The sequence below is a fragment of the Caretta caretta genome, chromosome 6 (assembly GCF_965140235.1).
Source record: "Caretta caretta isolate rCarCar2 chromosome 6, rCarCar1.hap1, whole genome shotgun sequence".
Classification (NCBI taxonomy): domain Eukaryota; kingdom Metazoa; phylum Chordata; order Testudines; family Cheloniidae; genus Caretta; species Caretta caretta.
Window position 1 is genome coordinate 15,845,963 of NC_134211.1, and position 18,692 is coordinate 15,864,654.

The window sequence follows — 18,692 nt, forward strand, 5'->3', positions numbered from 1 at the left end:
GGAAGTCTGAGGGAGTTTAAGCTGTCTTCCCATAGGATGAAAATTTCTCAGGTATATCACTGGTTTCATGATGCACTTCTCCAGAAATTCTTCTTCAGGATGACCCATGAAGAAGTTAACATATTGGGGAGCCATCCTAGTACCCCTGACTGTTTTCATGCTTTGCACAAAATGTTTATTGTTGAAGGTAAAACTATGACAGGCGAGGATGAAATGGATGAGTTTGGCTCTGTGTTTGGGATGGATAATTGATGGTTGTCCACTGTCTTTTAAATATTTGGGGCAGGCAGCCCCAATTATTGTGGGGGATATTGGTGTATAGGAAAGTGACATCCATGGTGGCAAGGATGGTATTCTGAGGAAGGTTGTTAATTCTGTGGAGTAGAGTAGGGCTCAAATGTACTTGAGCCATCCAGCTACTGTGAGAGTGGACTGTCTGGAAGGACTCTTGCCTAGGCTCACAGCACATGCACGTTTCAATATCTTTGGCTCATGAGTGTTTGCATGCAGTGTTCTAGAAAGCCAAACGTTTCCTTTAATAGATGTTTTCAATATTGCTTCCTCAAACGGGCAGTGAGTGCCACACACTGGCTGAAATAAATGCTGAGTGACTGAGATCAAGGAGGGGATGTTGAGCTCTGTGGTGCACAATCCCCTCCATTATAAGACTGCTGATTTTGCAAAATGCTGTGTTTTTGATGAGCTGTGTCTAGGGAACTCCTTGCTCAAATGACCCCAAAATTTGGGCCACTAACCCTATCCTGTTCCCCCATGAGACAACAAATTTCAAGATGGTCCAAGTAAGCATGCAGATCTTACAGCACTTAGAAGAATTAACATTTAAGTAGAAAGGGCTTCTCAACCTAAACTAAAGCAGAGCTGGTGCTTCATTATAGAATCATAGGACTGGAAGGGACCTCGAGAGGTCATCAAGTCCAGTCCCCTGCACTCATGGCAGGACCAAGCACCCTCTAGAACACCCCTGACAGGTGTTTGTCTAACCTGCTCTTAAAAATCTCCAATGATGGAGATTCCACAACCTCCCTAGGCAATTTATTCCAGTGCTTAACCACCCTGACAGTTCGGACATTAGGAAAAACTTCCTATCTAAACTTCCCTTGCTGCAATTTAAGCCAATTGCTTCTTGTCCAATCATCAGAGGATAGGAAAATAATTTTTCTTCCTCCTCCTTATAACAACCTTTTAGGTACTTGAAAACTGTTATCATGTCCCTTCTCAGTCTTCTCTTTTCCAGACTAAACAAACCCATTTTTTTCAATCTTCCCTCATAGGTCATGTTTTCTAGATCTTTAATCATTTTTGTTGCTCTTCTCTGGACTTTTTCCAATTTGTCCACATCTTTACTGAAATGTGGCACCCAGAACTGAACACAATACTCCAGCTGAGGCATAATCAACGTGGACTGGAGCAGAAGAATTACTTTGAATGTCTTGCTTACAACACTCCTGCTAATACATCCCAGAGTGATGTTTGCTTTTTTTGCAACAGTCTTACACTGTTAACTCATATTTAGCTTGTGGTCCACTCTGACCTCTAGATCCCTTTTTGCAGTAATCCTTCCCAGGCAGTCATTTTCCATTTTGTACATGTACAACTGATTGTTCCTTCCTAAGTGGAATATTTTGCATTTGTTCTTATTGAATTTCGTCCTAGTTACCTCAGACCATTTCTCCAGTTTGTCCAGATCATTTTGAATTAGAATCCTATCCTCCAAAGCACTTGCAACTCCTCCCACCTTGGTATCGTCTGCAAATTTTATAAGTGTACTCTCTATGCCATTATCTAAATCATTGATGAATATATTGAACAGAACTAGACCCAGAACTGATTCTTGCAGAACCCCACTCGTTATGCCCTTCCAGCATGACTGTGAGTCATTGATAACTACTCTGGGAATGGTTATCCAACCAGTTATGCACCAACCTTATAATAGCTCCATCTAGGTTGTATTTCCCTAGTTTTTTAATGAGAAGGTCATTTGAGACTATATCAGATGCCTTACTAAAGTCTCGATATACCACATCTACCGCTTCCCCCCATCCACAAGGCCGTCACCCTGTCAAAGAAAACTATCGGGTCGGTTTGATATGATTTGTTCTTGACAAATCCATGCTGACTATTACATATCGCCTTATTATCTTCTAGATGTTTGCAAATTGATTCCTTCATTATTTGCTCCATTATCTTTCCGGGTACAGAAGTTAAGCTGACTGGTCTGTAATTCCCTGGGTTGTCCTTATTTCCCTTTTTATAGATAGGCACTATATGTGCCCTTTTCCAGGCTTCTGGAATATCACCCGTCTTCCATGGCTTTTCAAAGATAATAGCTAATGCTCAGATATCTCCTCAGTCAGCTCCTTGTGTATTCTAGGATGCACTTCATTGGGCTCTAGTGACTTGAAGACATCTCACTTGTCTAAGTAATTTTCAACTTGCTCTTTCCATATTTTGAACCTACCCCATTTTCACTGGTGTTCACTATGTTAGGCGTCCAGTCGCCACCAACCTTCTTGGTGAAAACCGAAACAAAGAAGTCATTAAGCACCTCTGCCATTTCCACGTTTTCTGTTATTGCTTTTTTGTCTTCATTGAGTAATGGGCCTACTCTGTCCTTGGTCTTCCTCTTGCTTTTAATGTATTTGTAGAATGTTTTCTTGTCACCCTTTATGTCTCTAGCTTGTTTGATTTCCTTTTGTGCCTTGGCCTTTCTAATTTTGCCCCTACATACTTGTGTTGTTTGTTTGTATTCATCCTTCGTAATTTGACCTAGTTTCCACTTTTTGGAGGACTCTTTTTTTATTTTTAGATCATGGAAGATCTCCTGGTTAAGCCAGGGTGGTCTCTTGCCATTCTTCCTATCTTTCCTGTGCAGTGGAATAGTTTGCTCTTGTGACCTTAATAATGTCTCTATAACACATAATAAACGTGTTAATTGTTTATCAGGTCCAAATACCCTAACACTGCACTGGAGACATTACCGTACCAGGACTGGCCCGGAGGTGTCTTAGCATTAGCTCCCCATGTTGCAGTGTGGGTAAATTTGCTTTGTAAGTAATGACAGTACTCACAGCTCCCCAAAAGGACAGAGAAAGTAGCGTGAGTGAAGGGACTGATTTGGTCGCTGGGAGGTAAGCAAAGCCACAGTGCTGTTAGCTACACCTGTAAAAGACATGTCACAGCAAAGAGATGGAGGAAGATATGAAGAAAATCAAAAATAAGTCTTCCCAGAAGGCGTAATCCGCACTGACTGCTGAAACGGAAATAAAGGGTCAGATCCTCCAGATGAGCCACTGATGCCCAGCATAGCTCAGGGTGAGGGGTGTAGGCTACCATCACAGCCACCTGATCCTCAGACTGCCAGGCACCAGTCTGATCCTGAGCAGCAGCTTAGAGCAGCCAAGGGGTCATTCCAGCTTCTGGGATCACCACAGAGACAGGGTCCTGAGTCTATGTCCCCTCCTCCAGTAGCTGTGAGCTGGGATGTCATAGAGCTGGTTATACTGGAAGATTTTCTAGGAAATTCTCGGTTGGCCACTTAAGCCATTTTAAAGTGGACGCTGCACTGCGCTGAGGATAAGGATTGGGATCAAACAATGCAAACCAACCTAGTGGAATTCAAAGTGGGCCAGAACTATGTTTTATTTGCATAGAAGTAATCCCATTGGCTTCATTTTTGTTATACCAATATAAGTAAGAGAAGAATTGACCTCAGGATGTATAAGTCATCTGTTACTTACTGGGTACTGCTTTTCTTTAAATGACAAACATCAGGCTGTCTATGGAATGAGTAAACTGTATATAAAGTCACCATTTTCTACTCTGAAATTTTGGTTTGTTTTAACTTCCTTCTGCAGAAAGAAGTAAAGCATTTCAAGATGTTCTGTCCCGATTAAACCTGGAGAAGCACAGAAGCATCAAGATCAGGCTGAGGGATGTCCTGGAGATCTGCCCAGAAAGCATCAAGAACAGGATTCCAGAGGCATTAGGTGATTTACCTTGGCATTTCCTGAGGAAGGTCATGGCTCTGAATGGGACGGCCAGAAATACAAGCATTGGGCACAAGGCTCCTGCAGAAGAAATGGGTGATTATGAGGAGAAACTGCATATTGATGGCACTTTCTGTTTTAGTGACACTGAGATGAAAGTTTCTCTGCAATCTCTTGATGTTCTCTGTGCTGTTCTGCTTTGCTCAGTTTCCTACAGCAGGAGATCCTGTTAAAAATGTCCATGTGTCAGTTTCCCCTTCCTCTGCTGCTACCCACCCTTGACACCCCCAAGAGCACCCTACTACTGTGGGCCATGAGGGACATTGTGAGGAAGTGGAGGCCGCACTCCCTGGCAGAGAGCAGAGGGTTCAGAGAGGAGAGCTTGGTGCTCACATCAATGCCAACCATTTCTTTTGTGCGGATGGGGAGCTGCAGCTTCTCCAAGTCCCAACTCCTCAATGAGGTTCTCAGCCCCTCCCAGCAGCACCACGATTTCTTTATCCATCGGGACATGGAGTCTGGGAACTTCCCTCGGGAAATCGCAGATGGGCTGATTGAGATATCCTGGTATTTCCCTGGGGGGACGGAAAATTCTGATCTTTTCCCAGAACCCATTGCAGTTACAAATCTGCGTGGAGACATTGAGTCCCACTGGCTACAGTTTAGCTTTTTAGCAGAGGTCTCCTCTGCAGTGTTCATAGTTACCAGGAGCATCGGTGAGAGAGAATACGCGCTGTTATCATCTCTGAAAGAATCCAGCTCTAAATATTACTTCATCCTCAACTGCAAGAATAAGAAACCCAAAGAAAGTCTGGGATTTCTTAATAAGCTGGCCTCAGTGTTGAAGCTGAGCAAATCACAGCTACTGGTGAAAGATAGTACCATGAATAATGCAGGATTTGTGAAAAAGGTGCAGTCCACCATAGGAATCATAGTGAATTCATCTCTGAAGACAGTGAGTTTGGAAGCCATGGCTGTGACGGCACGTGACCTAGGAATCCAGGTGGATGAGGACTGTCAGGCATGTCGGTGTGCGAGGAAATATACTGAGGAAATCACTGCAGAAATAAGAGATGGGGCAAAATACAAAAGGGAAATGCTGAGCCTGCGAGGAGACCAATGGAAAAACTTGGCTAAATTGGAAAAAGAGATGTGCCGAATGAAAAGGCAAGGGGACGTGGCCACTGAAGACTATAAATCTGAGCTGAAACAGAAATGGTTAGAGATACGCAGACAGCAGAATCAGTGTGACCGTACTAATGGTTTGACTAAGTTTATCAATGGAATAGAACACTTGCCTACAGTGGAGAAACATTACTTTCTGAAATGGATGAAATTTAGCCTGGATAATATTGCTAGGAGGAATCTTTCTAAAATGCAGGCAGAGTATAAAGAGAAATGTGAAACTCCAGGAGTGGACCGAAAACAGCTGGAGGAATTAGATAAATTAATATCTGATAGTTCCTTGGGGGTGGAGCATTTCATGCGTGAGCTTGGGCAGTTCTATGAAGCTGAATGCTCAAAGGTTAAAGAAGGGAAAATGGAAGAAAGCCAAAGACAATTCTCCCATCTCCCATGCACAGCAGCTGACCTGATGCTGGAAGGGTTTCCTGTGGAGCTGATCGATGGAGATGCCTCCAACATCCCCATGAACTGGGTAGTAGATGTTCTAACTCATCTCCATATCAGACTAGGGGATGGCTCCAAAATGGTGGTTATAACAGTGCTGGGAGTGCAGAGCACTGGGAAATCCACCCTTCTCAACACCAAGTTCGGCCTGCATTTTGCAGTGAGTAGCGGTCGATGTATGCGAGGAGCCTTCATGACGCTCATTAAAGTTACAGAAGCTGTTCAGGAGCTGCTTGGCTGTGATTTCATCCTGGTGATAGACACTGAAGGTCTGAAGGCCCCTGAACTAACAGCACTGGAAGACAGTTATCAACATGACAATGAGCTGGCCACCCTGGTGATTGGACTGAGTGACATACCATCGTTAACATGGCCATGGAGAATGCCACAGAAATGAAGGATGTTCTGCAAATTGTGGTCCATGCATTTCTCAGAATGGAGGAAATAGGACAACAGCCAAACTGCCAGTTTGTGCATCAGAATGTTAGTGATGTGTCTGCTCATGATCAAAACATGAGGGACAGGAAACACCTCCTGGAGCAGCTGAATGAAATGACCAAAGCTGCAGCAAGCATGGAAAAGCAAAGCAGGGAAATGGCATTTTCTGATATTATGGAGTATGACCCAGAAAAACACAATTGGTACATGCCTGGCTTGTGGCATGGAGTCCCTTCCATGTTTCCTGTAAACACTGGATACAGTGAGAGTGTGTGTGAGCTAAAGAAATACCTGTTTGAATTCATAGAGAACCATTCACGGAAAAGAGCTGGAAAGGATATTCCTGATTTTATTGTATGGTTGAAGAGCCTGTGGAAGTCAGTGAAACATGAGAACTTCATCTTTAGCTTTAGAAATAGCCTTGTAGCTGAAGCCTATAACCAGCTGTCTATGAAGTATTCTGAATGGGAATGGGGTTTCCGCAAGGAGATGTATCTCTGGATATCTGAAAAAGAAACTTTTATCCAGAATCAGCTGCCAGAGACACTAGAGGGTGATCTCTTTCACAGCTTAAAAATGGAAGCAAAAGGGGAACTACAGCAGGGAGAACAGAAGCTCTTGAATAACTTAGAACAGTATTTTAAAGGTGAAGCTCCAAATTTGAACCTGATAGAAAAGTACAGAGAAGATGTCAAAAGGAGCACAAATAGCCTCAAAAGAGAACTTGAAAATTATTCAACCAGTAACTGTAAGGAAGCAATTCGAATACGAAGAGGACAGCACAAGATAGACAATATCCAGTCTGAGTACAAGCAGAAAATTGAAGGGGAAGTTGACAGACTCTTGGCTGAATGCCAAAACAGAGAAGATAAACTAGACCATGAGAAACTGAAAAAAGAATTTGAAACGATGTGGCGAGAAACCTTGTCAGAGTTAAAGCTCAGTACTTTACAGAAACGTCAAGTTGTTCAAGATATGGATCTCCAGCTGAGAAAGGATCTGAAGCACAGAGGGGGTGCTGTCAGACAGATACTACAACATGCAAAAAGCCTGCTGGATTATAGAATGAAGTCTTTCACAATGAAGAAGGAATACTTAAACCTAAAATGGACCAGAGCAGTTGTAGAATACTTCTCACAGGCATGTTACTGTAAAATTGAAGAGCTTGCTCTATCTTGAATGAATGAATGCAAGAAATACATGGAAGAAAAAGTTAAATCCAAAACAGACTATGATGAAACCTATTGTGGAGAACTGCTGCATATGCTTAATGAGAGGTTAAAAGAGGAGGATATTGAGAAACTTCACACTTCTCCTTTGTTTGAAGTTGACCTGAAGCTTCACGTTTTGGGGGAAGCGGCTTGGGCATTTCAGAAGATGCATGAAGATTTTATCAAAGAAAACGATCCTCAGCAATGTCTGGAGAAGCTGAAACCTCATTATTTCTCCATATTTACTGATCTCTATTTGGAAAAGAATGAAAGCCAAACAAGGGCGAGGAATTTCTGTGATCAGTGTCTCAAACCTGCCCTGGTGGGTTATGTCAACAAAAGGCTCGGACTAGAAATAGTTGACAATTTTCTCAGCAGTGAACAGGCCCTTGAATACGCCAGCCAAAGCTTCTTTCAGTTCTTTTTGCTAAAGAAGCTGTTGGAAGAGATGAACTTTGACAACTATGTGAAATACATAAGTAACTATGAAGAGTTTGTCAAATCCTGGATACAGAGATGTCTGATAGACCACTATGGAGGGAAGGCAAGTTTGAGAGATTTGGAGAAAGGGATTCTATCCAGAATAATAAATAAAATCAAGGGAGTTCTGAAAAACTCCATAAATAAAAACAATAAGACAGTTTCTGCCTTTTTAGACAGCTTTTGCAAAGAGCTGCAGCAGGACCTGGTCATTTCCAGCAATAGCTTAGTTGGAGTACAGTTTAAAAACACAGCAAAAATTGGGCAGCTTTCTGGTAACATTGAAATCTTCCTTCTGGATCTGGAACAACAAATCTTAACCCAGTTTAATCATTTGGAACTTGAGACCAAACTCTCCAGCCTGTCAGTGAAACCCCAGGATGAGATCTTCAAGCAAGTGTTTGGCTGTGGGAAGCAGTGTCCATTCTGTGAAGCCCCCTGTGAAGCAGGAGGCACTGACCATAAAGAGCATTTTGTATCAATCCATCGACCCAAAGTGTTAGGGAACTTCAGGGACTGTGATTCACAAAAGCTTGAGCATTCCATATGCTCCTCTGATGTGGTTTCCAATCGTGAATTCTGAACTGCAGCCACAGATGGGAAATTTCATCCCTACAAAGATTACCACCATTACTACCCAGACTGGCACATTCAGCCTGATCCCAGGATTGATGCTTCTGATTACTGGAAATTTGTTTTCAAATCATTCAATGACCAGTTAGCTAGAACGTATGGTGCTAAAGCAGCAGATCTTCCAGGAGACTGGAAAAATATAACTAAAGAGCAGGAGCTGAAGAGCCTAAAGGAAGCGTTTTACATGAAATAATAAACTTGCTAAGAGTCTCTTTAAATAGGATACACTTCAACAAAACAAAACCCTTAATTTTAAAAAACGGAATATGAACAAATCTGACAGCCTGTACAGTTTTTTAAATTGAAAACTAAAAAAATCAATTGCAGGTCACATCTTCCAGTTAGTGCAAGGCTGCTGCACAGGAACAGCCATACCAAAGCAAACTGATAGTCCGTGTATCCCCGTGTCCTTGCTGAACCAGAATAACAGCCCATCTAGCCTGGTATCCCCACCTCTCTGCAGTACTGGATCAGACCAATAACCCATATAGCCTAGTATCCCACATCCTTGCTGTATTGGATCAGACCTAAAGGCCATCTAGCTCTGTATCTCATCTCCCTGCTGTACTGGATCAAACCAGTGATCCATCCTGTCTCTGACAGTGGCCATTACAAGATGTCTCAGTGGGAGGTGCAAGAAACCATCTAATGGAAATTGTATAGAAACATGTTTAGAGGAGAAGCTTCTTCCTAACATAACTATGTAAACAGGGACCGAATGAGTTCTCCCATGACAGCTAGCTGGGAGCGGGAGAGACTTTAGGAGCAAATTGTATTTACATGAACTCACCTACTCTGCCTAGATATCCATCAGATATAGAGGTGTTGCTCAAAGTGATCAATATTGACTTGTGTTGGGTTACAAATCACTTTAGTACTGAATGAAGGGGTAGTGAAATGTTGTTGTCAGTGTTGTTGCATTTATTGTATGAGTAAAGGGGAGCAGAACTGTGCTTAACCTGTCTCAAATGAGGGGTCACCCTCAGCTGAAAGGACTCATTAAGCCAGGGGCTTGAATGCCTGACTCCTGTGAAAGTAAGAGGGATGAGGAGAGGTATCTCTGCCAGGAGGAGTGAACTCTCCCTAAGGGTCCCTGGTCTGGTTTAAGCTGTTCCTCCCCACTGTTCAGAAGATAGGGCCTTTTGTTATTTTAAGTGCTCTGAAGAGCTGACAATTACTTGTGGCAGGACAGCATTTCTGCCCAGCCTAATAGCTGAAAATCACTAAGGACTTGGCATGTATGTTGAGTGTTTAAACTGAGTCTCTCCACCCCAAATAAGAATCCGTTGAAGACAATTAAACTGCTATATTTAGAGCATGACTGTCATTTACTCTCCCTATTGTGCATTAAGAAATTAGTATTCTTGTTTTAATGTAATCACGCATAAGAAGCAAGAGAAAACCATTTACAGTTAAACAAAATAAACTTCGGAAGTGACTTTTTTGTGGTGGCTTATTTATTTTGAAATGTTGCCTTGAAACTTTTTGTTTTATTTAGCCCTGAGAGGAAGGATAGTGGGTGAGGTCAGCAAACATTTCAGGAGATGTGATGCTTCCAAAGTACAAACCCAAGATCCCAAGTGATACAGGAACCGTTAACATTTAAATTAGCCCTTCTGAGAGGCCTGATGCTGATAAGAATGACTGACCTCATGAAAAATGGGCTTTGTTTTCTCATTTAAACAGTGAGAAAATTTCATGGAGCCCTGAGCTCTCACTTGGGGGGGGGGGTGTGGAGACCCAATGCGGCACAAGTTAGTAACCGCTGTGGTGGGATAGGCAGGGCCAGATCTGGAGTCAATGGAGCAACCCCCAGGTGAAGCAGTTAAACCCCAACCCAAAGACTGGATTTTCCACAGTTACAAGGGAAATTAGATAACTATACACACACACACACACACAAACAGACTGAAATATGTAGGGTTAGAAATCCCCAGTAACAACATTGATGGCCCAAACTCTCTGCAGTGACCCCAACCCGTGACACTCCCTCTCTGTGTCCCTTCTCGACAGTGGGGCGGTGAGTGTAGCTGGATTGGGCAGTGGCTCCGTCTATTGTCCCACGGGGGAATCTCTTCTCTTCATTGCCACATGCCACGCAGTTGCCGTACTCTATCTGTCAGCCCAGCTGCTCAGTGGATTTGCCCATGTCACCCGGTTTCAATTGTTCCTTTCCACATAGAATCATAGGACTGGAAGGGACTGTCATAAATATAAAGGGAAGGGTAAACCCCTTTGAAATTCCTCCTGGCCAGGGGAAAGCTCCTCTCACCTGTAAAGGGTTAAGAAGCTAAAGGTAACCTCGCTGGCACCTGACCAAAATGACCAATGAGGAGACAAGATACTTTCAAAAGCTGGGAGGAGGGAGAGAAACAAGGGGTCTGTGTGTCAGTCTATAGTCTGTCTTTGTCGGGGATAGACCAGGAATGGAGTCTTAGAACTTTTAGTAAGTAATCTAGCTAGGTATGTGTTAGATTATGATTTCTTTAAATGGCCGAGAAAAGAATTGTGCTGAATAGAATAACTATTTCTGTCTGTGTATCTTTTTTGTAACTTAAGGTTTTGCCTAGAGGGGTTCTCTATGTTTTTGAATCTAATTATCCTGTAAGGTATCTACCATCCTGATTTTACAGGGGGGATTTCTTTATTTCTATTTACTTCTATTTTTATTAAAAGTCTTCTTGTAAGAAAACTGAATGCTTTTTCATTGTTCTCAGATCCAAGGGTTTGGGTCTGTGGTCACCTATGCAAATTGGTGAGGCTTTTTATCCAACATTTCCCAGGAAAGGGGGGGGGTGCAAGTGTTGGGAGGATTGTTCATTGTTCTTAAGATCCAAGGGTCTGGGTCTGTAGTCACCTAGGCAAATTGGTGAGGCTTTTTACCAAACCTTGTCCAGGAAGTGGGGTGCAAGGTTTTGGGAAGTATTTTGGGGGGAAGGACGCGTCCAAACAGCTCTTCCCAGTAACCAGTATTAGTTTGGTGGTGGTTGCGGCCAGTCCAAGGACAACGGGTGGAATATTTTGCACCTTGGGGAAGTTTTGACCTAAGCTGGTAAAGATAAGCTTAGGAGGTTTTTCATGCAGGTCCCCACATCTGTACCCTAGAGTTCAGAGTCGGGGAAGAACCTTGACAGGGACCTTGAGAAATCATCAAATCCAGGGGTTCTCAACCTTTTTCCTGCTGAGGCCCCTATAAAAACAACAGGGCCCGGCAGGGGGGAAGCGTGGGTTCCAGGCCAGGGGGACACACTTGGGCATAGGCATAGTTTTACTTCTATTTTTTTTTGGTTGGGGGGGGGTAAGGAAGGCCTGGCATGGCTTATCCCAGCTCCACACAGCAGGGTCCAGGGAGGATGTGCCATCTCCACCTCCTGACTCACTCAGGAGGGCACCCAGCTTGTCTGGGCTCTGGGGGGATGCAACCAAAAATATAACTGAAAGGGGGGACTCAGTTCAAAAAGTTTGAAAACCGCTCAGGTGCGGGCAGGAGGTTAGTTAGGGGCTGTGTGAAATGAGGGGAGTAGCTCAGGGTACAGGGAGGGGATAGCTAAGGGCTGTGTATGGGCAGGGGGTAGCTATGGGCTGTATGCAGGCAGGGGGGCTTCCAGTGCAATGCCCAGCTTCAGGGGCAAGGCACTGGGACTCCCGGCTTCAGCCTCCCTGCTGCTCCTGGCTTGTGGGGGAGGGGAGGTTTGCCGGCTCGAGCACCGCGTTGCTCCTGGCTTGGAGGGGATGTGGGGACCCTGCCAGCTTCAGCCCCACCTAGCTTCTGGCTGCGCCACTCCCGGCTTGGGGGGGATGGGGAGGGCACCGCGGGCTTCAGCCCCATGCTGCTCCTAACTAGGGCAGGGGGCCCACTGGCTTCAGACCCGCACTGCTCCTGGCTTAGGAGGAAGGGGGGGCCCCCAGGCTTCAGCACTGGGGCTCCAGGTTTCAGCCGTGGGGCTCCATGGCCCCCCAGAAAGGGGTCACTGACCCCTGGCTGAGAACCACGACTTAATCCAGTCCTCTGCACTCATGGCATGACTAAGCATTATCTAGATCATCCCTGACAAGTGTTTGTCTAACCTACTCTTAAAAATCTCCACTGATGGAGATTCCAGAACCCCTCAGGCAATTTATTTCAGTGCTTAACCACCCTGACAGGAAGTTAGCCATTGATAGCTACTCTCTGGGAATGGTTTTCCACCAGTTTTGCACGCATCTTATAGTAGCTCCATCTAAGTTGTCTTTCCCTAGTTTGTTTATGAGAAGGTCAGGTGAGACTGGGACTGATTTAACTGGGAATTGGTCCTGCTTCGAGCAGGGGGTTGGACTAGATGACCTTCAGGGGTCCCTTCCAACCCTGATATTCTATGACTGCATCAAAAGCCTTACTACCGTCAACATATACCACATCTACTGCTTCTCCCCATCCACAAGGCTCGTTACCCTGTCAAAGAAAGCTATCAGGTTGGTTTGACACGATTTGTTCTTGACAAATCCATGCTGACTATTACTTATCACCTTATTAACTTCCAGATGTTTGCAAATTTAGAGCTTAATTATTTGCTCCATTATCTTTCCAGGTACAGAAGTTAAGCTGACTGGTCTGTATTTCCCCAGGTTGTCCTTATTTCCCTTTTTTTAGATGCCCTTTTCCAGTCTTCTGGAATCTCTCCCGTTTTCCATGACTTTTCAAAGATAATCACTCATGGCTCAGATATCTCCTCAGTCAGCTTCTTGAGTATTCTAGGATGCATTTCATCAGGCCCTGGTGACCTGAAGACATCTAATTTGGTCAAAATAATTGTTTACTTGTTCTTTTCCTATTTTATCCTCGGATCCCACCTCATTTTCACTGGCATTCAGTATGCTAGATGTCCAATTACCACTAACCCTCTTCTTGAACACTGAAACAAAGAAGTCATTAAGCACCTCTGCCATTTCCACATTTTCTGTTATTGTTTTTTCCCTCTTCATTGAGTAATGGGCCTACCCTGTCCTTGATCTTCCTCTTGCTTCTAATGTATTTGTAGAATGTTTTCTTGTCACCCTTTATGTCTCTAGCTATGATCTGTTTTGTTCCTTGGCCTTTCTAATTTTGTCCTTAGAAACTTGTGTTATTTATGTTCATCCTTTGTTGTAATTTGACCTAGTTTCCACTTTACGTACAACAATTTTTTGATTTTTAGATCATTGAAGATCTCCTGGTTAAGCCAGCATGGTCTCTGGCTATACTTCCTATCTTTCCTATGTAGTGGAATAGTTTGCTTTTAGGCCCTGTAGTGGGGCAACTGCCCCACTCCAGTAAAACGGGGGTTAAAAGCATCCCTGGAGAGGGCTGTGGCTGGGCTAGGCTGATTCGGGAAGAAGCCACAGCTGTGGCCAGCTCAATCAGGGTCCAGCTGGCCCTTATAAGAGGGCTTGGGGCCAGAAGTGAGAGGAGTGTCACTCTAGTCCTGGAGGGAGAAGGGCTAGCTGCCTGGGAGCAATGTACCTGAAGTGGAGCAGTGCGGGGGAAAGGCAAAGGGAGCTGGGGAGCAGCAGCCTGGTAAATCCCCAGGCTGAGGCCTTGTTGAAGGCCTCAGAAAGGTACTGGGGAGGCAGAGGGGCAGCCTGGGGATAGGCAAAGGCAGCAGGTCCTACCCCCTTGCCAATGATGAGTGGCCATTACAGACTGCAGTCTGCCCCAGTGAGCAGGGGCTAGATGATGACTGGCAGTAGCCACTGAGGCAAGGTGGGTTTAGAGGGTTGGGGGTTCCCCTGGGAGGGGAGACCCAGAGTGTGGGGGTACAGCCAGGGGGCAGCACCCCAAGGTAAAAGGGCACCAAGGTCCGGAGGGATATGTGGGCCCTAAGACAGGCAAGACACCAGCCTGCAGAGGGCGCTCCCAGTGCTGAAGAGCTAACTTCCAAGATGACCAGCAGGAGGCGCTATGCCGGTGAGCCTTTGCCTTGCTACAGGCACATAATTTAATAATAATTAAAATAATTTTAGCCAGGTGAGATGGGGACATGAAGCTGGGTGTTGTCAGCATCCTGAAGATCCCACTGCCCAAGTTTCCTTACTACTCCAATGGATCAGATACACTTAAAACAAGAGAGGTGGCTGATGGACCCTGCACAGCCCCAGGTGGCAGCATCCTCAAGGAGGAAAAGCAATTGGCCAACAACTACCTCTGAGAGCTCTCAGCAAAGCTAGGAACAGAGTCACCCAAAAGCAGCCCTGACCACCCCTGCTTTGGTCCACAGTGTGTCTAAATTTGCTAACAACATACACAGGTGAGTTCCCAGCATGTCATGATCAACAGTAGCGAGGTCAGTGGCCGATCTAATCACATCAACATGAACCTTAATTCTCAGTTACTTTGAGGCTGTTTATATCTGACTGGCTGGCCCTGCCCTCTTTTGTCTAACATGGCTGGAAGTTTGCCAAGGGTTTCTTGGCTCCCATCACCCAGCAGAGAGAGACGTGACAGCTGCAGTGTCTGTGTTTAATATGTAACTCTCCGACGATGGATATTTGTATAAAAGATCTCGTGGGACCAAAATTTTAACTCGAACACAACACTTGCTTCCAAGCTTTCTCCCTTGTGGGTGACTGGAAAGGAAGATTTTGTAACAGTTCTATGAGTTTATACCTTACTGCTTGTGATAATATTGGTTGTGAAGAAGCCCAACAACCTCCAATAAAAATGTATAGCATAGGTGTTAGCTAGAGAGCAAATCTAAGTCCTACTCATGTACCCCACTCCCCAGATGGTTCTGTTTGTGAGTTATATCCCTTCTCCCGACCCTGTGTTTGTCCGGTCTATTTAGAATTGCTCCTCAGACCAGCACTGTCTGCCACCCTCTATTTGTATAGTTCCCAGTACAACGGGGCCCTGATCTTGGTTGGCCAATAGGTACGACTGTAACACACACGATTAATAACAAAGGGGAAGAAGTTTAAATCTGAGTGACAAAAGAACAGGTCATTTATTGAAAATTGCCAGAGTAAGGAGGACTCTCTGCCTCACCATATGATGGCATGTGACTAGAAATATGGGCAACAAACACTCCCCACATCTCTTAGGTGTGTCAGCACCTTATAGCTACAGAGTGACTGATAGGGTTGCCAGCGCTCCAGGATTGCCCTGGAGTCTCCAGGAATTCAAGATTAATCTTGAATTAAAGATTATGTAACATGAGGAGGCTACCTCCAGGAATACATCCAACCACAATTGGCAACCCTAGTGACTGACTAGGCTAATAAATGACTCCCCTCCCCAGAGTGGGACTTTAACCTGATTGCTAATAACTGATCCAGGGCTATGCCTGAGGGGAAAGGGAATGATGTGACTGGCCTAAATCGGGATTGAACCTGGTCTGACAAACTCAGTTCAGTTTCGCCAGACACAATCTGATGTGGCATGTGGCCACCAGCAGCCTTTTGGCACTGTGCAGGAGGGAAGGGATTGGAGCTGCTTCCAGCCGCAGGGGAGGAAATGATGACCTGGCCCTTGTCTTTGCAGAGCTCATCTCATCTTCTTCTCCCCACCCCCACCGTGGCTGGAAGCAGCTTGTCCCTTCCTGCCCACACAGTATCATAAAGCAGCTAAGACCTCCATGCTGCTGCTGGCCACCAACATAACCTAGATGCCGTCTGTCCCCCCCGGCTACAGCGTGGGAAGGAAGGGGTTAAGCCTTAAGAATGCACTGTGCACCAGGGCCCAGGTAACCTGATTGCAGAGGCTTCAGAGAACCCGGCCAGAGAGGTAGCTCAGCAGGGGAGGGTGCCGAGGGGACAGAGCAGCCCCACGCTCCCTGGGGGCTGGACCCAGCGCAGGGGGTGGGGTGGGCAAAGAGGGTACTAAGCCCCTGTCCGGGGGCTGCGGTGAAGCCTGCAGGGTCAGGTTGGGAACAGGCTGGAAATTGTTTCCCACCCCAGTCCAGAGCTTAGCGGCTTCCCCATGCATGTATTGCACAGGGCTTTGGCACATGGAGGGCTCGGCTCCTCCTGGCCAGTGTCCCGGGCCGGAGGGTCTTGGGCTTTCCCAGGGTGCTGGCCCAGCCAGAGGCAGTGGGGGAAGGAAGGAGTCTGCCGGGCATACTGTTAATAAGTGCAGTGCTCCGAACAGGAGCTGGTTCTCTGCACAGCGCTGGGAGTGGGATATGTCCTGCTGTGTGTGTGTGTGTGTGGGGGGTGATAGGGAGGAGCAGCAGGACTTGTGGGGGGTGAAGGAGCAAAGCAGGGAGAGGACAGTGAGAGGAGGAGCATGTAAAAGGCCGATGGGTGGGCAGCAGAACTGACCTATAATCAGCCACTGCCTGGCACCTGCCCGCATTCTCCAGCCACTGCAGCTCACAGCTAGGGCTGGCCAGAAACGGGACGGGGAGCAGGGCCCTGCTGGTCGAGAGCCAGCTTGCAGCAGGGGCTGTGCTGACAGACCAGCAGGGGGAGCAGCTGACCCTGCGCACTGCATCTTATCCCTGCCACCAGCTTTTCATCCCCACCCCCATCATTGGTCACTGGACCCCCCCCCACCCCCCCGCACTGGTGGGAGGATGGCTTGCGAGCAGGGACCCATTAGTACTGAAGCATGTGGGGGAGACTGAAAATATGGGATAGTTTGCCCATTTTTAAGAAAAAGTCAGGACAGCTTAAATACGGGATTGTCCCTTTAAAAACTGGACATCTGGTCACCCTATTTATAATTACATTTCACCAAATCAGTAACAAATATAAACTCCTGGATCACTGGACTAGCCTTACCATGGAGTTACAGACAGTCTCCTTAAGCTCTCCAGCCCATCTCACCACGCAGGCAAACTGCACTTAGTGATAATGGTCACATAAACCAAAAATCACACCACATCAGGTTCCTCCCAGTTCCAAGAAACCAGTCACTTCCCCCTCATCAATTGGTACTCTGGATCTTACACCAAGGACAACACTGGTAGCCAATGCTATAGTTAACTAACTATAGGTTTATTAGCTGACAAAAAGAAAGGAGTGTTATTGAGAGGTTAAAGCAGGTAAAATACATTAACAGGTGAGTCAAAGTTTGTGAATCCCAAAGGATAACAGGGGTGTAGTAATTTGCCAGTTCAGGGCCACCCAGAATAGCTCTGGGGATCTCCGTCTTCTTGTTTAGTTATTCCACCCTGTTAGAATTCAAACAGTCCAGAGATAAAGGATCTTCCTTTGAATCAGTACTTACAGCTTCTTCTCCACACAACAATCAGAGACATGTTCTTACTCACACAATGGCCAATTGCTTTGAATTTAGCACTCTTCATTTGCATTCAATGAGATATTATGTCTAAGCTTGTAATTAAATAAAACTGCCTGCCTTTACATGATAATAAGAATAGATACATGAAAGAATACAAGTAACATTCCATTAGTTTCATGAAGTTTTAACATCTGAATACACTCTTAGATTAACGCACACTTTGATCTTGGTCTATTTAATTACCAGGCATGCGTAATGTAAATGTAATGTAGTAGTAAACAACAAGATATAGTTAGGCGAAAACAATACAATTAACATCTCCTTTGATCTCTATTAACACGCAAGTGAACTGGCCTGAATATATAGTAATACATTTAACTCCTTTGATAGTCACACACAAGTGAATGGGCCTATGGCTCTGGCCTGGCTTTGTCAGCATGACACCTGCCACCGGGAGTTATGTGAGCCCTTCACACCAGGGTCCCGCATTCTCCCCCCATGCCATGGGCTGTGTGCATGCCCCTATTCTCCCATCTATACATCCCCATTCCCTCTTCCATCCCTCCTCCATGTTGTTTTTTTCTGGGAGATGAGTCATTCAGGTGGCCAACATCTTAAACTCCACTAGGATGCCAGGAGCTTCATTTCTCCCTCATATTCAGTTGACTGATTTCCCCTCAAATCAAAAGGGTTCTGGCCATTGGTGCCCAGGGCACCACCTGAAATTTTGAAATTGATCAGATGAGGCATTTAAAAGTTATCCCATTACAGACAGAGAGACAGAGAGAGAAATGGCACCAAGCGGAGTGTAAGGGCGTTGCATGCCTGGCCAAAAAGTGACATTTCTAGGCTTTTTTTTAATCCCTTGGAGAGGGCAGCATCCACCACTTCCCTTCCTCGCCCATCCCCCCAGCATAAATGGAGAAAATTTCTCTCATCAATAGCCAGCAAATCTCAGTACAGATGCACAGTGGCAGCCTCTTTCCCATGGTGGGAACTTAGCGGGGCTAGACAGAAATGTGGAGGGCTGTGCTATATATCTTGTGGGCACACGTACATATTTATTTGTCTAACAATGCGCACTTAAATGTCTCT

General features: G+C 45.5%; 1 protein-coding gene across 1 annotated transcript; it reads left to right on the top strand.

Moving 5' to 3' along the window:
* Positions 1–4,024: 4,024 nt before the first annotated feature.
* Positions 4,025–9,819, top strand: LOC125628946 (up-regulator of cell proliferation-like). Its single transcript, XM_075129282.1, is given in 3 exon segments — positions 4,025–4,208; positions 4,211–5,989; positions 5,992–9,819. Coding segments are annotated over 3 exon segments (4,548 nt in total). The 5' UTR covers positions 4,025–4,039; the 3' UTR covers positions 8,592–9,819.
* The last annotated feature ends 8,873 nt before the right edge of the window (positions 9,820–18,692 follow it).